Source organism: Alexandromys fortis, unplaced genomic scaffold (assembly GCF_014885135.2).
Source record: "Alexandromys fortis isolate MF-2015 unplaced genomic scaffold, M_Fortis_MF-2015_v1.1 scaffold_111, whole genome shotgun sequence".
Lineage (NCBI taxonomy): Eukaryota > Metazoa > Chordata > Mammalia > Rodentia > Cricetidae > Alexandromys > Alexandromys fortis.
The window spans coordinates 178,525-196,732 of NW_026067996.1; the positions used below are offsets into that span (position 1 = coordinate 178,525).

At 49.0% G+C, this 18,208-nt stretch overlaps 1 protein-coding gene across 1 annotated transcript in view; it reads left to right on the plus strand.

The window, feature by feature from the left end:
• Nucleotides 1–14,501, plus strand: part of Uroc1 (urocanate hydratase 1) — a 31,386-nt gene extending 16,885 nt beyond the window's left edge. Inside the window, exons 15-20 of the mRNA XM_050160275.1 lie at nucleotides 1,097–1,167; nucleotides 5,740–5,838; nucleotides 7,858–7,957; nucleotides 9,377–9,458; nucleotides 11,853–11,952; nucleotides 13,925–14,501. Of these exons, the coding sequence (XP_050016232.1) occupies nucleotides 1,097–1,167; nucleotides 5,740–5,838; nucleotides 7,858–7,957; nucleotides 9,377–9,458; nucleotides 11,853–11,952; nucleotides 13,925–14,065 (593 nt within the window). The 3' untranslated portion in view covers nucleotides 14,066–14,501. The remainder of the gene's footprint in view (nucleotides 1–1,096; nucleotides 1,168–5,739; nucleotides 5,839–7,857; nucleotides 7,958–9,376; nucleotides 9,459–11,852; nucleotides 11,953–13,924) is intronic.
• The last annotated feature ends 3,707 nt before the right edge of the window (nucleotides 14,502–18,208 follow it).

Sequence of the window (18,208 nt, forward strand, 5' to 3'; positions counted from 1 at the left end):
CTGCCTCCTGGCTAGGTGTCTGTGGTCTTCCTGTGTCTGCATGTCTCTGCTGCTTCCTTGAAACACTTTGTCCTTTCTAAGGTACTTGACATTGTCGGTCAAGTGCAAAGAGGAGGCCAGACCAAGCTAAAGGAAGTAGCTGAGGTTTTATATTGGGAAATCTGGCCCATTGCCTTCCCAGCTTCTCTAGCTCAGAACAGCCGCCTGGGCCTAAGCAGACACAACTGGGTGTCAGCTGGGTGTCTACCACCCAGTGCTCTACAGAGAAGCCGGGTGCTATCACACCTCCAAATGTGATGGCTAAGAATCCCCAGCACAGCCAGCATCCAGCTACAATGTGACCTGCCCTTGCCAAGCAGGAACACTCCAGGAGCTTCTGCCAGGCAGAGAAGAGAAATGCTGAGGACCTCCAAGGCACAGAGCACAGCACAGGACCATAGAGTAATAAACAGGGATGAATTCAAGTGCACCTTCACCCCGAATATAATTTTCAAAGTGGGAGTTTGTTTAAGTAAGATACTGATGTTCTCTAGCCTCAGCTCCCACATCACCAGTCTGTTCTCATGAGCTGCTCAGACCTGTTGTGGCCTCCTCCTCTTGCCTCCTCCTGGAGTAGGCCAAGGATTCCCATTTCTGGGCCTTTGTGCTGGATGTTCCCTCTGGAATTCCGCACCTACAGAGCGTCTCAGCATTGAGGACTCCGACCTTCCCGTTCTTAGGGAACCTTTATCCCCTAATGCATCAATCACCCCAACAACCAGTGTCCCCTTAAAGCATCACCCCAGTAACCAGGTCTTTACACTCTTCTTCATAGCTAACTGGCATTCTTGTCCCTGTGCCTGGCTCAGTGGCTGGTACACATTTGGTGCTCAATAGCTGTTTTCTGAGGGAATGAATGCATCAGCGATGGGCTGCACAGGTGCATACGTTAGTTCATGTTATCGCTGCACTGGTTCCCAGATGCAGAACGGCTAGTGTAGGGGGGATCACCCAAGGTCTCCAGGTGCCTGTGGCAAACATCCAGCAGAAAAGAGAGCTGGGAACCCTGATCAGTGGCTTCCAGGGCCTAAGATATCCCTCCCCTTTCTCCCTTCAGTAAAGGCATCAGTTAAGCTACAGTATATGGAAAACATCCGCTGGATCCGGGAGGCTGCCAAGCACCGGCTGGTAAGAGCTTGGCTTGGGGGAAGATGGGTACTGCAGAGGCATGAAGGAGGCTGAGCTGTCAAGAAAATGCCCAGAAACAGGATGCAGTCACAGAGGTCTCAGCACAGTCGCAGCACCCATCTTGAATGCCCTGAGAAGGTGCAGGCCCTGCATCAGTGTTACTGCTGACAACAGCATCATGGCAGCCACCTTATCCAGGAAAGAGCCTGTAAAAGGCTGTCTGGATAGCAACATGGAGAAACTGGAAACCTTAGACAATGTTGATTGGAGTGAAAAGCAATGTAATCTAGTCATTCCATGCTGGTTGTAGACCCTGACAGGATTGAAACGGATTTCAGGGTGCTATAGATATTGTAACTAAAATGCCAAGGCAATCCAAAGGGCTCTTGGCAGACAAATGGATCAACAAAATGTCTCTCCGCACAAAGCAACCTGTAAAGGCATTCTGCCAGTCACTGACACCTGGGTAAAACTAAAGGATATGATGTTAAGAGAAATAAACCAGTCACTATAGGACAACAAATCCTTGCAAGATGCCACTCACATGAAGCCCCTAGAGTAGGCAAGCCATAAGCAGGGAAGTGGCAGGGTATGTCCCAGGGCTGGGGAGAGTGTGCGGAGTCAGTGTTTCATGAGGACAGAGTTTTGGCTTGGGAGAATGAAAAGGTCCTGGACCTGGATGGTGGGGCCAGCTGCACAGCACTGTAAGGTGGTTCTTGCCAATAAGCAGCTTGCTAAACATTATTAAAGCAGTCAAATTTATGTTATATGCATATCTTGGCTAGGGTTCCTATTGTTGTGATGAAACACAGCCTGGAGGCAAGAGCTGATGCAGAGGCCATGGAGGGGTGCTGCGTATTGGCTTGTTCATCATAGCTTGCTTAGCCTGCTTTCTCACAGAGCTCAGGACCACCAGCCCAGAGATAGCACCACCCACAAAGGATGGAGTCCTTCCCCATCAATCACTAAGAAAATGCCCTACTTCTGGATTTTATGAAAGCATTTCTCAGCTGAAACTCGCCCCTTTCAGATAGTTCTAGCTTGTGTCAAGTTGACACAAAACTAGCCAGGACAGTGTATTTTACTGATTTTTTTTTAATGGAGAGGATAAGAAGGGTGGCTTGGGGCTCTGAAGCAGCTAACAAGGTCATCCTTCATCCAGTCACTCCACAAACAGTCTCTGGAGTTCCAGCGGGAGGTGAGAGCTCAGGCACCTGAGCTGGTTCTGTGGCACTCCCAAATAAATGCCCTGGGTGAGTGGCTCAGCCTCCATCTATGACATGGAGGCAGTGATGCTGGCTTGCAGTGGGCCTCTGTGATCCCCCCCCACACACACACACACACAGCTCTGTCAGGCCCAGAACTGAGCACGTAAGTGAAGGACATCACCTATAGGAGAACAGATGGTTGATCAGAATGGTGTCTAATCACAGAAAACAGCAAGCAGGCCCAGGTTAGAGATGATGGGAGAACTGTGGAAATTAAATGAGGAAGAAACATTTGGTCCACACAAGACTTTGCTCACCAGCAGGTTCCTAGCCAGAGGTCTCAGGGCCAGAGGGAAACTGTCCCCATCATGGCCCATCCCATCCTAGGGCTATATTTTGCATGTGTATCTCCATGAAACCCCCATGTGCCACCCTTGGTTTCTATGACCCAAGTCCAAGCCAGGGAGCCTGGGGCTGGGGACAGAGTAGAGGGAGTGCTGCAGACAGAGAACAGAAGCCATCCAGAGAGGCGGGAGGAGGAGAAGCAGAGCTGGCAGCAGGGATGCCGCTGTCTGGGGCTGCTACGAGGGGTGGGTACAAAGTCAGCTGCACATGTCACAGGCCAGCAAGCAGAACGCGATGTCCACCTTTGATGGAAGTGATCTTTCCCTTGAAAGCTGGCGGTTCTTTTTATCTATGACGTTCTTGATAAACTTGGCAGTTGTATTCACTCTCCTTCTCAGTGCCGTGACCAGAAGCCACTGGAGGGAAAACATTTATTATGGTTCATTGTTTCACAGCCGGGAAGCTATAGAGACAGGAATTCCAGGCAGCTGGCCACACTGTATCCACTGCCAGAAGGCAGAGGAAGATCACTCAGCTTGCTTTCTGCTTTTTGCAGTCAAGAAGATGGTGCTGCTCACCTCAGAAGTCTGCCTTCCTCAGTTAGCCTTTCCTAAACTCCTCCTAGTGTGCTACCGATGTGTTTCCACAGTCATTATAAATTCAGTCAGATTCACAATGAAGATTAACCACCACAAGCCATTTTATACCAGTTCTTCCTCATTTCCCCCAAGAAATCTGAACACCTCACAGCATGAATTCACACTTGCAGGTTAAAACAAACAAACAAACAAACAAAAACCCTGAAGGCATCTGTAGTAACTAAAGCCATTTGCATCTGCTAGACACCCCCCCCCCCAGAAGTTACCGACCCCACTGCCAGGGCTAACTCCGAACTCAGTAAGACTTTAGTGTCCACGTCGCCTATCCTTGCCACCATTTGCAGTTTTGGCCAGATCCCCAGGTAGGAGGGGAAACGTGCAGCACTTTCTTTAGAGACACTGTGGTTTAACAGCCAGATACTACCAACATTTGGGGAGGAGGCATTTTTTTAAATTGCAGCAAGACATATATAAATAAGCATAAATCTTATGATCCTCAAACCTTTTTCAGGGTACACTTCTAGTGTGTGAAGCCCCTTCAGGGAGGTCCTGCTGCCCTTGCCATCCATTTCCAGAACTTTCTCATCTTTCACCTGAAACTCCGTTTCTAGTAAACACTAACCTCCCTCCCCAGCCCTAGGAGGCCCCCTTAAGAGCGGACAGGGCAGTATTTGTCTATCCCAATAGGCAGGTTCCAGCTGGCATGTCTCAAGGACTTTCTGTGCAGTTTGAGCAAGAATCTTCTGTCTTCCCAAGACTACAATGTTACAGTTTTCCCTCTATATCTGAAGTGGGGGGTTGGTTTCCAGATACTGATGGATACCACAGCCCACTCAGATCCTTAGTACACATGACCTTGTGTTGGCCCAGATCCTACACAGGCCCTACTTCTGGATGAATTGTTAGATCTAAGACAAGGTAGAAGCAATGCAAACATTAAATATTGAGTCACTTAGGAAATATCCACAAGAAAAAAGCTCATGCACATTCAATATAAGTGGGATGTTTTTTCCTGAATATCGTTTTTTTTCTTTCATATGTTTATGTGTGGCATGCATGTGTGTGTATGCGTGTTTACATTAGGGGAACACGTGTGTGCTGATTCATGTGCATGTGTTTGAAGCCAGAGGTTGACACTGAGTGTCGTCCTTGACTACTCTCCACTTATTTACTGAGGCAGGGACTCTTGCTGAACATAGAACTTTCTGTCTAGCTAGCTAGGCTGATCCAGAGATTCCATCTCAGCCTGTCGAGTACTGAGATTACAGGTGAGCTGCCAAGCTTGTCTATGGGTGCTGGGGATATGAACTCTGGTCCTCATACTGTCATTTAAAAAGTATGCACTGTAGGATCTCCCCTAACCCTTTTCCTGAAATTTTTAAAATACTGTGCGGCCCTGGCTGTCCTGGAACTCACTCTAAGCCCAGACTAACCTCAAACTCACAGAAATTGACTTGCTTCTGCTTCCTGAGTGCTGGGATGAAAGGCATGTGCCATCAGACCCAGACTTCCTGAACATTCTTGATGGGCAGCTGGTTGAATCTGCAGGGGCAGACGCTCGAATCCAGGCTCTCTTCCATCACATGGATAGACCACCTTTTGCTTGTCTGTGTTTCAGCTACCCGACACCTGTGTTGTTTCCACCGCTTGCTCACGTGAATGATGCCGCCATACTCATGGCTATGCAGACACCTCCCCTGGGGGGGGGTGTCTGGACTAATCTTAATTTGGTCCACACACCAAAATTACCTGCAGCCACTGCAAGCAGCATCTCGGTTGAGAGCCATGGGGCTAAGAAACGATTCACTTTCATTTCTGGAAGCTCACTGGCATTCCCTCACAGAGGCGCAGCAAAAGTGCATGAGATCCAAGTGCCAACCTATAGGGAGGTTACCCGAGTCTGTTTCCTCATCCGTGTGATCAAGCTTGTGACAAGAATGCAGTATCTTCTTGGGGACTCAGCTGTGGACTGTGGGGTCAGTACTCTCAGAAAGTCAGGCTTGATCAAGTCAAACATTGGTGGTCCTGATGTGAAAGAGGCTCAAAGGGGCAGGGTCCATAATAGGAATCCTGTGTGGTACACGTGGAGTCAGTCTCTGGGCGCCTTCAGGAATGGATCATAAGGAAAAAGACATAGAAGAGAATGAGGTGGCCCCAACCTCAAGAAAAGTCAATGTGTGGACATGCATTGGCCCACCAACGTGGTGTATAATGGGCTTGATGAGAGAGGTGCGCAAGGGTCCCATACTTTAGCGTTTCCATGCATTTCAGGGTCATCTGAGCTCTCCCTAGAAGGGCCAGTAGGCTGGAGTTGGCCAGGCAACAGGGCTATAGTATCTCTCACATCTTCCCATACCGCTAGCTGGGATGCTTGCTTTTGGCTGGGGTGGGGGAGGGCTTTCTCATTATCTCCTCTGCAGGTAGTGGGCTCCCAGGCGAGGATCCTGTACTCAGACCAGAAAGGACGTGTGGCCATTGCTGTGGCCATCAACCAGGCCATCGCCAGTGGGAAGATCAAGGTGAGTGAGATAGCCTGTGGTGCTTCAAGGAGGCTTCACAGACACCTTTTCACCCAGGCTCTGCTTGGGGGCTTCCCAACTCGGACCTCCTGCTCACACTCAAGTCTGCCCTCCCCACCTCTTCAACATTCTGAGAAAGCTGCTTCCACCAACACCCTGACCTTGTAGCAGGGAGCTTTCACCCTCCCTGGCTGAGTTCCCTGGTAGGGGTACTGGTTCCCTGAAGGCCTTGGACTTGGTGGAGCAGATAAGCAGAGGGGCCTAGATAAGAGCTGCCCTGGGAACCAGTTCCTGCTTAAGAGGCAGGGGGAGGAAAGGAGAGCACGGAGGGCCTAACATCCCCCGCAGAACCCCAACCCTGATCATATGTCATTGTGGCTAGGGAACTAGAGACAAAGAGTGAGCAGGCTTGTTCAAACACAAGCCCCGACAGTGTTTTTCTTTTGCTGTGACCTGGACAAATCAGGCTACTCTGACCCAAAGTTTCTCTATGCTGTAGGAAGAATAGCGTGCTGATAGCCCCCACGTAAGTGTGAGGATCAAGTGAGTCACAGTCCACAAACATAGTTCCGCACATCTTCTCCGAATGACCTTGTTCAAACCATGACAAATGTCCCCAGGTTTGCTCACTGTCCTCTCTCCTCTGGGGACCCAGAACCCTGAGCTCATGCACTGAACGAAGTCCTTTGATCCTTTCCTTCTTGTTTTGGGGACTGTGTCCTGTTCCTGGTGGCCTTGCTCTGTCAGAAGTACTGGGAGTGTCGCTCAGAGGTGAAGGTGAACTAAGGAAAGGTTGCGGTGTGGAAGGCCATCCCTGCAGATGGCTCAGGGTCAGCGCCCAGGGCGGCACCACAGCAAGAACAACACCCTGAGCTCTTTGGGATGCTTCCCAGAAGCCCACTGGAGGGGGTGCTGCTGAGAAGCCCCTGCTCACACCCAAGCTAGCACTCTCCCACTTTCGTTCACTGGACAAGGTTTGATAGTTCTACTGTGCTGGTGCCTTTTGGGGGACACAGCAGGAGTGTGATGGGCAAAGTTCCAGCTTGGAGCTGCTGTAATAAAGAGAGATGATACCTAACTGCAAGTATGAGCTAGGGGATGCTTACCTAACTGCAGGTATGAGCTAGGAGGTGTTTACAGGTGTATTGAGGCATGGGAAAACATGAGCCAGGTGGTAAGTTGAAGATCCATGGTTGGTCAGGACAGGCCTTCCTGAAGTTCTGGCATTCAGCTGAACCCTGAAAGACCAGAGGTGCAGGAAAACAATTCCACGGCAGAGATGAAGTCCTAGGCGCAGCATGGCCTGCTCACAGAAGGCAAGGGCAGCTGGGGGGTTCTGAGTTTCATGGTGTCCTTGAGCCTCCCAGCATATTGCATCATATTTGGTGAGTCTTTAAATTTCCAAGAACCACTGTCAATGGTTGGGAAGGCTAGCTGCATCTCTGAAGTAGATCAGTGCTATCAGGAGCAGACATATCTCACTGTCATAAAAAGCCTTATATTATTACAACATCTTAAATGACATGTTCTGTATGTCTCTGAAATGTTTGAAGGTTACCTATCTATCTAAAATATATCTGTTTGACTTTGAAAACATACCTAACATGACTGCAAGTTTGATTGTTATAGATAACTAACTACTAACCTACATTTCTTAACTATTATAAACAGTTTGTAATAATTCTCAAGAGCTAGATCTTTACATTTTAAAATGAGCTGCATAGGTACAATATATTATACAAAAGTAAAAACATACATACAGTATGTTATAACAAAAATAACCTTAAATTTGTATCAATATATAAAAATCCATACCAAGGTAAAATATTAGTAGTTGCTTTTTAGTTTAAAAGTAGATGCAATAATCTACCCTTTTATCCTACCATTTCTAAGACTGGGTCTATTTTCAAGGGGAAAGAATCCACATGGTGTCTGGAGTGGCCCCGCTCTCGTCCTCCACCTCAGGCCAACAAGCCTGGTAGACACTACTGACGATATGCCCTCCCCTGTCCCCTACAGGCCCCAGTGGTCCTGAGTCGTGACCACCATGACGTGAGTGGGACTGACAGCCCCTTCAGGGAGACTTCCAATATTTATGACGGTTCTGCCTTCTGTGCAGGTGAGGAAAATGAAAGCATCATTGACCCTTAGCATTAGCCAGCCAAGGAGATGGGCATCCTTAGTCCCAGCACCTCTGGCAGCTGAGCGGCACAGGGAGCTTGAGCTTAAGAATTAGAAGCAGTAGCCGGGCAGTGGTGGTGCACACCTTTCATCCCAGCACTTGGGAGGCAGAGGCAGGTGGATCTCTGTGAATCTGAGGCTACCTTGGTCTACGGAGTGAGTTCCAGGACAGGTTCCAAAGCCACACAGAGAAATCTGTCTCGAAAAAGCAATAACAATAATAATAATAATAATAATAATAATAATAATAATTAGAAGCAGCCTGGGTAACATAGAGAGACCTCATCTCAAAGGGAGGAATTAGATTCCCTGTCTTCTAGATTACAGGCTGCATGCTCTCTTCCTCCCTCCTCCTCCTCTTCTTCACCCAGCACCAGGAAGAGCCTAGGTTCCCTGATCTCTGTGAGAACTAGGGTGGAGGGAAGGGAAGGTAGATAAAGAGCTACAAGAGGAAGCTGCAGTCTTATGCCTGTGTCTCCAGGGTGGCAAAGTGGCAACAGTCACCGACCTCCTCGCACCTGTCCTCAGCATGCTAGATGCTTAGAAGGCAACCAGCTAGAGCCTTGCTTCCCCTGGGTGCCTGGCTCCATAGTTTGCTGGGTACATGGCTTCCGTGTAATGCTGGGCTTGTCCCTGGTGCAGCAAAGCAGCTGAGGAAATAAGAGGTGTAGCTAATTACCTGTAGCCCATGGGGAAGCACTGACACCACGGCCAAAGCAACAAAGGAAGACAGAGGTTCTTCATTGGGAAACTCATACAGGTTCATATAGAAAGACACCTCACAACTAAGCATGCTCAGATGGAGCTCTGGCAGCTTTATACATGGCCCACTCCAAAAAAAAAAAAAGTTAGATAGGAATACCTCCTAGGTAGAATAGTGTGATAATAAATTTTTCTCCAAGTCATCTAAAAGACTGAGCCATATGAAGTCATCTAAAACTTCTGGGTTTCTCTGGAGAGCCTTATCTGAAGCAAAGGTACTACTTAGAGGATGACTAACTTAAAGGGGCAATTAAAATACTTAAAGGGGCAGCACACCCACTGTGCAAAGGTGATCACATCTCAAATACCTGCCCAGCAGCCAACATGGGGCCCTCACTTCTCTGATGGAGTCAAGAAGCATCATTCATTTCAATGCCTGCCCTAGGCATGAATGGGCATTTACTGCAAGAGAGTACAGCAGTAGGGACGGATAATAGGTCCGTTTCTCTTGCTTCCTATTTCCAGACTCCCCTGTCTCTGTTCCCCACTTGTCCCCTGTCACGCTGTTCTGCAATCCCAAGAAGCGGCATGAGTCTGTCTGGCCCCCAGACCACCTAGTGCAAGGAATGACGGATCATGTTTGCTGTTTCTACAGACATGGCTGTGCAGAACTTCGTGGGAGACGCCTGTCGTGGTGCCACCTGGGTTGCTCTTCACAATGGAGGGGGTGTGGGCTGGTAAGAAGGCGTCAGAGAGCAGGCTGTGGGCTGGTGTGGAGACTGTGGGGACCTCTTGGGACAGAGATAGGTCCAGGGGCCTGAGGTTCTTGGACTTAGATCTCTGGCCACTTGTTCTATTGAGGGTTTTATGCAAATGCAGTCCTCATGCGAACTGGGAACCAGAGGGTCAGTATGTTGGGGTATGGAGGATGGAGGAACAGAGAAAGAGACTCCTCTAAAGCAACTCCAGCAGTTTGGCCCAAACCTGTCACCTAGGACACAAAGGCTAGCATGAGCAACAGCCGTGTTCGTGTCTACGTTCCAATTCCCACCATAACTATTTGACTTGAAAGAGTGGGAGCCCACGGCTGCCAGGACAGCAGGTTCTAGGGTCCCCGCTCTCCCCAGCTCACAGTTATGCTCACACAGGTCCCTTTCCAGCCCCCACCAGGGCAGGGTCATTAAGGACTCTGTGGTGGCCTCTGTGTTAGTCATTGTTCTTGCCTGTAACAAAGTGGTCTCTAGCTTGTACAGGGGAAACGTTTATCTGGTTCATGGCTTCCCAGTCTATGTTCAGTCGACCACACTGTTGTAGGCATCACAGCACGGCAGGAGCCTCTAGGGGTGAGGATAGAGCCGTTCATCCATGACAGGGAAAAGAAGAAGATGCTGGGATCCCATGTGGTCCTGCAAGGGCCCTTCCTCAGTGATCTGAAGACCTCCCATGAAGCCTCACCACCGCCCTCAAGGGAACATAGAAAATCCGGACTGTGGGGTTTCATTCTGATTGGCATTGGCCATTCCTTTGCTGCTGAGAGTATTAACTCAGGTTCATCAGACACGGACGATGCAGCATCATTTGCTGACCCCTTTCGATCTTCCCTCTCACAGAATCAAAGAAAGGACACAGGCTTTTACAGATGAGGAGACTGGGGCCCGGACGACTTGCCTCTGCTGGGAAAGTTTCCTGTCTGGGATCCCCAGGGCAGGCTAAAACTGGAGCCCTGGCTGCTATGGTCTCAGAGAGGGAGAAGACCTGAGCCAGTATGAGCTGGATCCAGGCCAGCCTTTGTCCTGAAGAGCCAGTTCCTCCCATTAACCAGTTCTCCAGAGTATTCAGATGACCCGCTTGGCCTCATGCCCACCAAGGCTGGAATGCCAAGCTGCAGCCCTGTCAGGTGGCTTTAATTAGTGGAAAATGTGACCATAGTGCATGTCCTAGCTGGAGAACAGCACAGACAAGAGCTCCCTGGTTGTGGGGTGCAAGGGAGGGGACAACTGTGACTGTGACAGAGGCTGAAATTTGTGCAAAGCCTCACAAGACAAAAGCAGCAGGCAGGCTAGGGATTTACTAGGAAGGATGAGGGAAGTCCTGGGTTCTAGCACTATTGCATAAAGGGTTGAGGAACTCGGCTGTCAGTTGTTGCTTCTCCAAGGACAAGTCACACCCAGTTCTGTGGCTTTGGTTTCTTCCTCATTTGGCAGGAATCTGTGTGTGTGAGCTGTTTGTCCTCAGGCTTCTTGACTTGCTTCTTCCCTTCCTGGGCGGTCTCCTGTGGACAGGTTCTTCTCTGTGCAGGGTCAAGTCCCATAGCTGTGTCAATTGTAGGGCACTCCATGACCTCAGCCTCCTCACGGTCGCTCTTTTGGAGTATCTGCTTAGCGACTGCCTTTGTGCCGTGTGACCATTGGTCATGCTTAGTGAGAACAAGAGTTGGCTGTAGCTCCCTGTGCTCCCGGATGTGTCATTTGGCCAAGTCAGTAAGGACAGGGCCATTTGGCCAAGTCGCTGAGTGGGAGAGATTATACCTTGGCAAAGGCTTCTCTGGGCTCTTTCTATAGGAAAGGATTGCAAGGGGGTAGACTTCATATAAGAGATCAGGTAAGTTATTACAGGCAGTATTGGGGCAGTCAGTGAGTCTGGGCAACTAGCAGCCCACCTGTGGCATGGCATCTTGTGTGCCAAGCAGCCTTCCTGTGTGCCCATACACTCTTTATGGCCACTTCAGAGGGCCGTGAGAAGCAACCTCCCTCCCTTCTCAGAGCACTGTCCCAGACTTGGGTGTAGCTCAGTACTGGAGCACTGTCTAGCATGTACAAAACCCTGGGTACAATGAGAGTGATTGCTTCCCATCCCAGTGGACAAACAGGCATTGAGCAGACCGTGATATAGAGAAGGTCTTGGAAGTATACATGAAGTAGACCAGACCAGCTCAGAAGCATAAGTGGCTGAGAAGCCAGGATGTTGCCACTCTGTTCTGCTGACCGCATGGCTCTGTGCTGTAGAGGCCAATGGGACAAGGCTCCCCGATAGCTGATATCTTCTCAGGTCAATGCCTGTAACCTTGCATGATGTCTGCTCTAAGCAATTCTACACAGGGAGTGAGCCGGGAACCCCTTTGTCTCTTGCAGGGGCGAGGTGATCAATGGAGGATTTGGCCTCGTGCTAGATGGGACCTCACAGGCTGAGCAGAAAGCCAGGATGATGCTCAGCTGGGATGTCTCCAATGGTGTAAGTCCCCCAGAACTCCTCAGCTTCTAGCTCCCCCTTCTTCTCCGTGGCTCTGCCTCCAGGTTGGAAGTCTGGGCTGCAATTCTGGCCCTTCCCCAGTAAGAGCCTTTACTCCCTTTCCAGACTTTCCAGGGCTCCCTCTTTCTTAAGGATTTATTTATTTTTATTTGATTTTAGGTATATGAGTGTGTCTGCATATTTGTACACTATGTGTGTGCCTGGTGCCCTCAGAGGTCAGAAAAGGGCATCAGGTCCTATAGAAGGAGAGATACTGATGGTTGTGAGCCACCATGTGGGTGCTGGGACCTAGGTCCTGTAGAAGAGCAGCTAGTGCTCTTAACTGAGGAGCCATCTCTCCAGCCCCCAGGGTTCCCTTTGCACCACTCCTTCCCAACTGCTTCCACACTTTCCTTTGGGTCTCCTTGCCTCTGGTCTCAACCTGAAGTCTTGCTTCTATAAATGCAGCTGGACCCTAGCAGGCTCAGCCCTTCCACCGAAGCACCCCCTATACTGGTGTTGAGGCTTCACTCTTTGGGGACTGGGATGGAACTAAGGGCCCCAGGCATAATGAGCTCTGTAGTTTTGCTGTGCCCTGGCCTCATGATCTTCCTCTTAAGGCCCATTGTTGGAAAAGGTTTCTGTCCAGCCCGGTCCCATAATAAACACACAGAAACTATATCATTTGCAATACTGTTTGGCCAATAGCTTAAGTGTCTTTTTAGCTAGATTATATCTTAATTTAACCTATTTCTATTATTTTATACTTTACCACAAGGCTCGTCATTTACCAGCAAGGTTCCAGCATGTCTATCTTTGGCAGATGGCTACATGGCTTCTCACTGACTCCCATAACATACATACATACATACATATATATACACATATATGTATATACACACACACACACACATCTTCCAGCCTGGCTATATTCTGTTAAGCCATTGACCGAAAGTAGCTAGCTTCTTTATTAACTAATGGCAATAAAACATAATCACAACATACATAACCTCCCACATCAGCCCATCTTTCCCTGCTTTGTATTGCTGTTCCTTTTTGCTGCCTGGGTGGCCGTTGCCCATGTCAGGCAGGTTCTGTACCACAGCTACGCCAGCCCTCACTGTCACCTTCGAAGGCAGCCAACGAGCACATTTCTGAAGCTCGATGGGCCTTTCATCCTGCTACTATGACCCATCTTTACAGTAACAGCATCTGGGGAGAGGGGTCAGATTCCTCTCCCAAACCACGTCACAGGAAGCCCAGAAGGGTTGACCTGAGGTCAGAGGTCAGGTGACAATGAGGAAAGGTATATAGGGTATGTGCAAACCGCAGAGGGATTTCAGAGCAAAGGATCAAAGTGAAGACAGTAGCTCTAAATGCCTGAGGTTGTACCCAGAGGCAGGGGGGGTGGAGGGAAGGAACCTCTGGTAGGGCCACTCACCAGGAACCACTAAGCTTCAGCACGTCAACAGGAGGGGGGATCTACATCCTGACACCAGGAGTTTGAGTGAGTCTTGATGGGGCTTCCTCCAGGAGACCTCACTATCAGTGGTGTAGATATAGGCCAGAGGAGGCTTAGAGACGGTGGGTGGCAGATAGATGGGGAGGTGCCATAGTCACCACTTAGGACAGCCCAGGTATAAGAGAGGAAGTGGGCTAGGGAGGAATCGTGTAGCTGATGGTGAGGATTCTGAAAGGGGAAAGGATGGGTAACTTGTTCTACCCAGGGGGGTGTCCTCTACAAAGGCCAGGTCATTCTTAGAGGTGGGAAGAGAGCTGGCCAGAATACTGGTTTCAGATTGAAAAGAGGGTAAATTAGTTAGTTGTTACAGATAAGAGAGCAGGGATTCTGAGCCTGGCAGCTACAAAGGAGGTTCTGAAATCCCCAGGCAGAGGGCACAAGGTTTGGGAGCCAGGATACCATGTGGAGAACCCAGTGATGTTGATAGCAATGCTTTGTCCTCGGCTTCTGCAGGTGGCACGGCGTTGCTGGTCTGGGAACCCCAAGGCCTATGAGATCATCTGCCAGACAATGCAGGAGAACAATGGTCTAGTGGTGACGCTTCCCCATGAGGTGGCAGATGAACAAGTGCTACAGCAGGCCCTGCGGCCCTGAGAAGAGCTGAGATCCTCTTGATGTCCCCCTTCCCTCTGCCCTCCCCTCTCAGATCACTGCCCCCCCCCCCACTGCATCCCAGCCTAGTGTTCCGAGTGTCCCACACAGTGAGCCGCAGAAGCCTATCAAGGTGGAAGCACTTGTCTTTGACCAGTGGCTTGAGAGCCCTGCGACAGAGGGTGCGTCTCGTTTATGTGAAGGTCCGTAAACCTGAGGTAGAGTGAACTCCAGCTTGGATGGGAAGAAATCTCGAATGCTGACTAAGCTGGCAGCAGTCTCCCCGGACTCTCTGTGACATTCTCAGAGTGCTGTTCAGTCTCCTGTCCAACACTGTCCCTACAGCCCTCTCCTAGCCATCCGCCCATCCCACCCACACTAGGTCCATGATGCTGAGTATGGGAGGACAGGCAGGAAATAAAGAATAAAGTAGAGGCAAGTGTGTGGCTTAAACTGGACAAGGGGAGTGGGTAGCGTGTCTGAGCAAGGTGGCCAGGTACGGGGCCATGTGGAGAGATGACACTTTCCAGGCCAGCTGTGTGAATCTGAAAAACAGAACCAACCACTTCTTGAGGTTACTGGGTGTCTGTTTGGGATCTGGAGTTCTGCAGGAGTTGCATTGGCTTAATTGGCTTAAAGCTGGAATCTTACACCCTTCTCAGAATGACCAACCAGATTTACACCGGGCTTGCCTCTGGAACAGGGGCCCTGGCAAAGAGAATTGGGTAGCTGTGCTTCCTTGGGCCTTCCTCTAGAAGTTACTACTACTTTTTAGTGCCTCCTACCTACCCCAAACCTCAACTTTCAGGGCCCCTCCCACCACCCTGTTGCCCTGTGCCCTCTCTTCAACCTTCACCAAGCCAGATCTCCTGCTGTGGCACCAAGCCAGATCTCCTGCTGTGGGTACCATAGGCTTGTTGTCCCCTAAGCTGAACCAGAGCTAAGAGGAAAACCCAAAGGTGGATGAGAGAAAAGGAAGAGAAAGACTGGCCTGGCTCCAGAAAAGTTGTGCTTCTATGAGACTGTCTGTCAGGTTTCACTCATACTGATATAAGACCAGACAGAAGGAACCCTTTGTCTTCCCCAGAGTGCCATACGGAGGACATCAGGGTCCTCCAGCAACTCCCGTCCAGGATAGACCATGATGCTCACTGTGGGAGCAGAACTGAGAGATTTGGGTTTGGTGGTCCTACTTCACTGTCAAATGTAACCAATGGCTTCCCTGTGCAGTTATTTAGACTTAAGGAGACACCGAGTCTTAGGAAAATGTAATTCAGTCTGATACAAACACAAAAAGATGCTTTATTAAAGATGTTACTGTAATCAAATATGCAAGGCAATTAATATACAAAGAGAAAAGGGTGTGTGGCTGACACTTCTGGAGGTCCCCACCCAAGATCAAAAAGTGATCTTGCTCTGACAGCAATGGCAATGGCAGGGAGCACATGACAGAACAGAATGCTTACACTATGAGCCAGGAAGCAAAGAAGGAAAGTTTGGACCCAAGTCCTACAGCCCCCGAAGGGCATGTCCCGAATAACCCAAAGACCTACCACCAGCTCTGCCTCCTAAAGTTCCACCACTTCCCAACACCCTTTTGAATAAGCTGAGCCATAGCAGAGGTTAAAACTTGCTTTCTTGTAGCTTGGTCTATATTTCTTGCATAAAACAAGAATTTTCCTACATTGAAAAGTAGGTGTGAAGCCAGACATCCTTCATTGAGAGATCAGAGTCTCTGAGCCTAAAGTTTCCAAATATGCCCAGCAAAGCCATGATACCTAGATCTCTGTTGGGATATAATCTTGGTTTTTTTTTTTTTTTATCCTCTATGTGGTATCACAGCAGAGGATCAGACAGGGGATGGCACTGGAGCAGCCCCCTCTACCCACAGACCTAATATGTGTGCACTGTTGTCATGCAGAACCCCAGTCCTTCCCTGTAGAGGAACTTCCCTGCAGTGTGAAGGGTACGGTAGGCAACAGTCAACACAAGCTGCTAGCCCACGTCTTCTGTAGAATGGATACCTCATGTGACATATTCATTATTCGGATGTGGCATGTGTGACAGGAAATTGAATTGTAAAATTTGACGGTTTAATTCATATAAAGTAAATTTAGTTCTAGCTCATAGAAGTATAACTGAAATATAATGAGATTATAATTACAAATATACCTGGTTTAGGCTGGGTCGATTCTATTTTTCTCCTAAAAGCCAGGAACATGTTTGCTTATAAAAATGCAGTCTTTATAAAAGGCTGGGGGAGGCTCAGTGGTAGAACACATCCTTAGTACACATACACACTTAGTATACACCACACACACACACACATCTAAAATAAGTAAATACATATGGTAGCATTCAAAAACAACAAGCCACAATCTTGTGGAGAGCTTCTGAAAAGTGTCCACCAACACAGCAGTGTGGATAGTCAGGGCTCAGTGGTGTGGAAAGGACCCTGTGCTGGTGTGGGACAGTTCTATATTCTATCAATTATATTTTAAATAAATGCTTATTGGCTGGTAGCCAGACAGGAAGTAGAGGTGGGGCAATGAGAATAGGAGTATTCTGGGAAGAAGGAAGCTCTTTCCCCAGTCCTTCTCAGATCACAGAAGAAGCAAGATGTGACCTGCTCTGCTGAAAAAGGTACCGAGCCATGTGGCTAACATAGATAAGAATCATGTGTTAATATGAGTTATAAGAGCTAATATGAAGCCTGAGCTAGTGGGCCAATGAGTTTATAACTTATGGAGACCTCTGTGTGATTTTCTTTGGGATTTGCCAGCTGTGAAAACTGGGCAGGACAGAAACCCCAACAAGCAGCCCCTAGTGCCACACTGTGCTGACTGGCCTCCTCTGTTGCTTGTGAGGCCAGTTTTGCTCAGTGGCCTCTATGTAGTCCCTTGACTTCCTCCTCAGCCTAATTGTACTCCAGGGGAGATCCTTACAAAATGCAACAACAGCATGTCCTATGTCCACCTGAAAACCAGAGTGGCTTCCCTGATCCTTGATGGAGCCAGGATCCGAAAGGCACCACAACCTGGAAGGGATGGCAGCAGAAGACCTGGCTCAGGAGGCCTAGAGACCCAGAGGAGAGTGAGCAGTGCAGGATCAGTAAGATGGCTCCTTGCAAACCCAGGAGGCTGAACGCACCCCATAATAGACATCCTAAAAGTTACTGAGACACTCTTAAAACAGCAGAGAACATAGAATAACGTCCACATGCTAGCTGCTGCTTTCCAGAACATTTTCTTTCATCTATTATTGTAGTAAAACATGCATAACAAAGTTACCACTCCAAACACATTCCAGGGTGCAGCGCAGTGATCCAAAGCACTCCAGGGTGCAATACAGCAGTCGCCACTACCCAGGTCTAGGAGCTTGTCATTGCCCCAAGCTGATACTGTCCCCTCCCTACTGCCTTCCTATGTATTCTGTGCTCCAGAGGCCTCACAAATGCAGTGTCACATAGTGCTTGCCAGCTCACTCAGCCAGTGTCAAGTCCTTGGGTCCAACCCCATGACAGCATATAGCAGGATGCCCTTCCGTGCTAGCCTGAGCAAGACTGCATTGCATAGAGGACCACATTTGCTTAGCTATTCGGCCACTATGAATGTTGGTGTGAGCACAGGTGTGCATGTGTCTACCTGTAGCACAAGTTCTAATTGGTCTTAATAATAAAAACCCAGGGTCAGATATTGGGGGTGAAAGCTGAAAGATCAGAGAAGCAGAGCGGCCAGCCACTAGTTCTTACCTCTATGAAATCCTCAGACCTAATGAGGTATCCTGTCTCTACAAACCCTCAGACCAAACGCTGTCTCTACGAAACCTCAGACTGAATCCTGAGCTCCTGTATCCTCCTGCTTTATATTCCCCTCTCTGCCCAGCCATACCACTTCCTGTCTCCACCACTCTAGTGCTGGGAGTAAAGGTGTGAACCACCACCACTTGGCTCTGTTTCTCTTTTAGACTGATTCAACCTCACTTAGCCCAGGGTGTCCTTGAACTCACAGAGATTGGTCTGCCTCTGTCTCCTAAGTGCTGGGATTGAAGGCCTGTGTCACACTTCCTGGCCTCTATGGCTAACTAGTGTGGCTAGTTCTGCACTCTGATCTTCAGGAAAGCTTTATTTGTTAAAGCACAAACAAA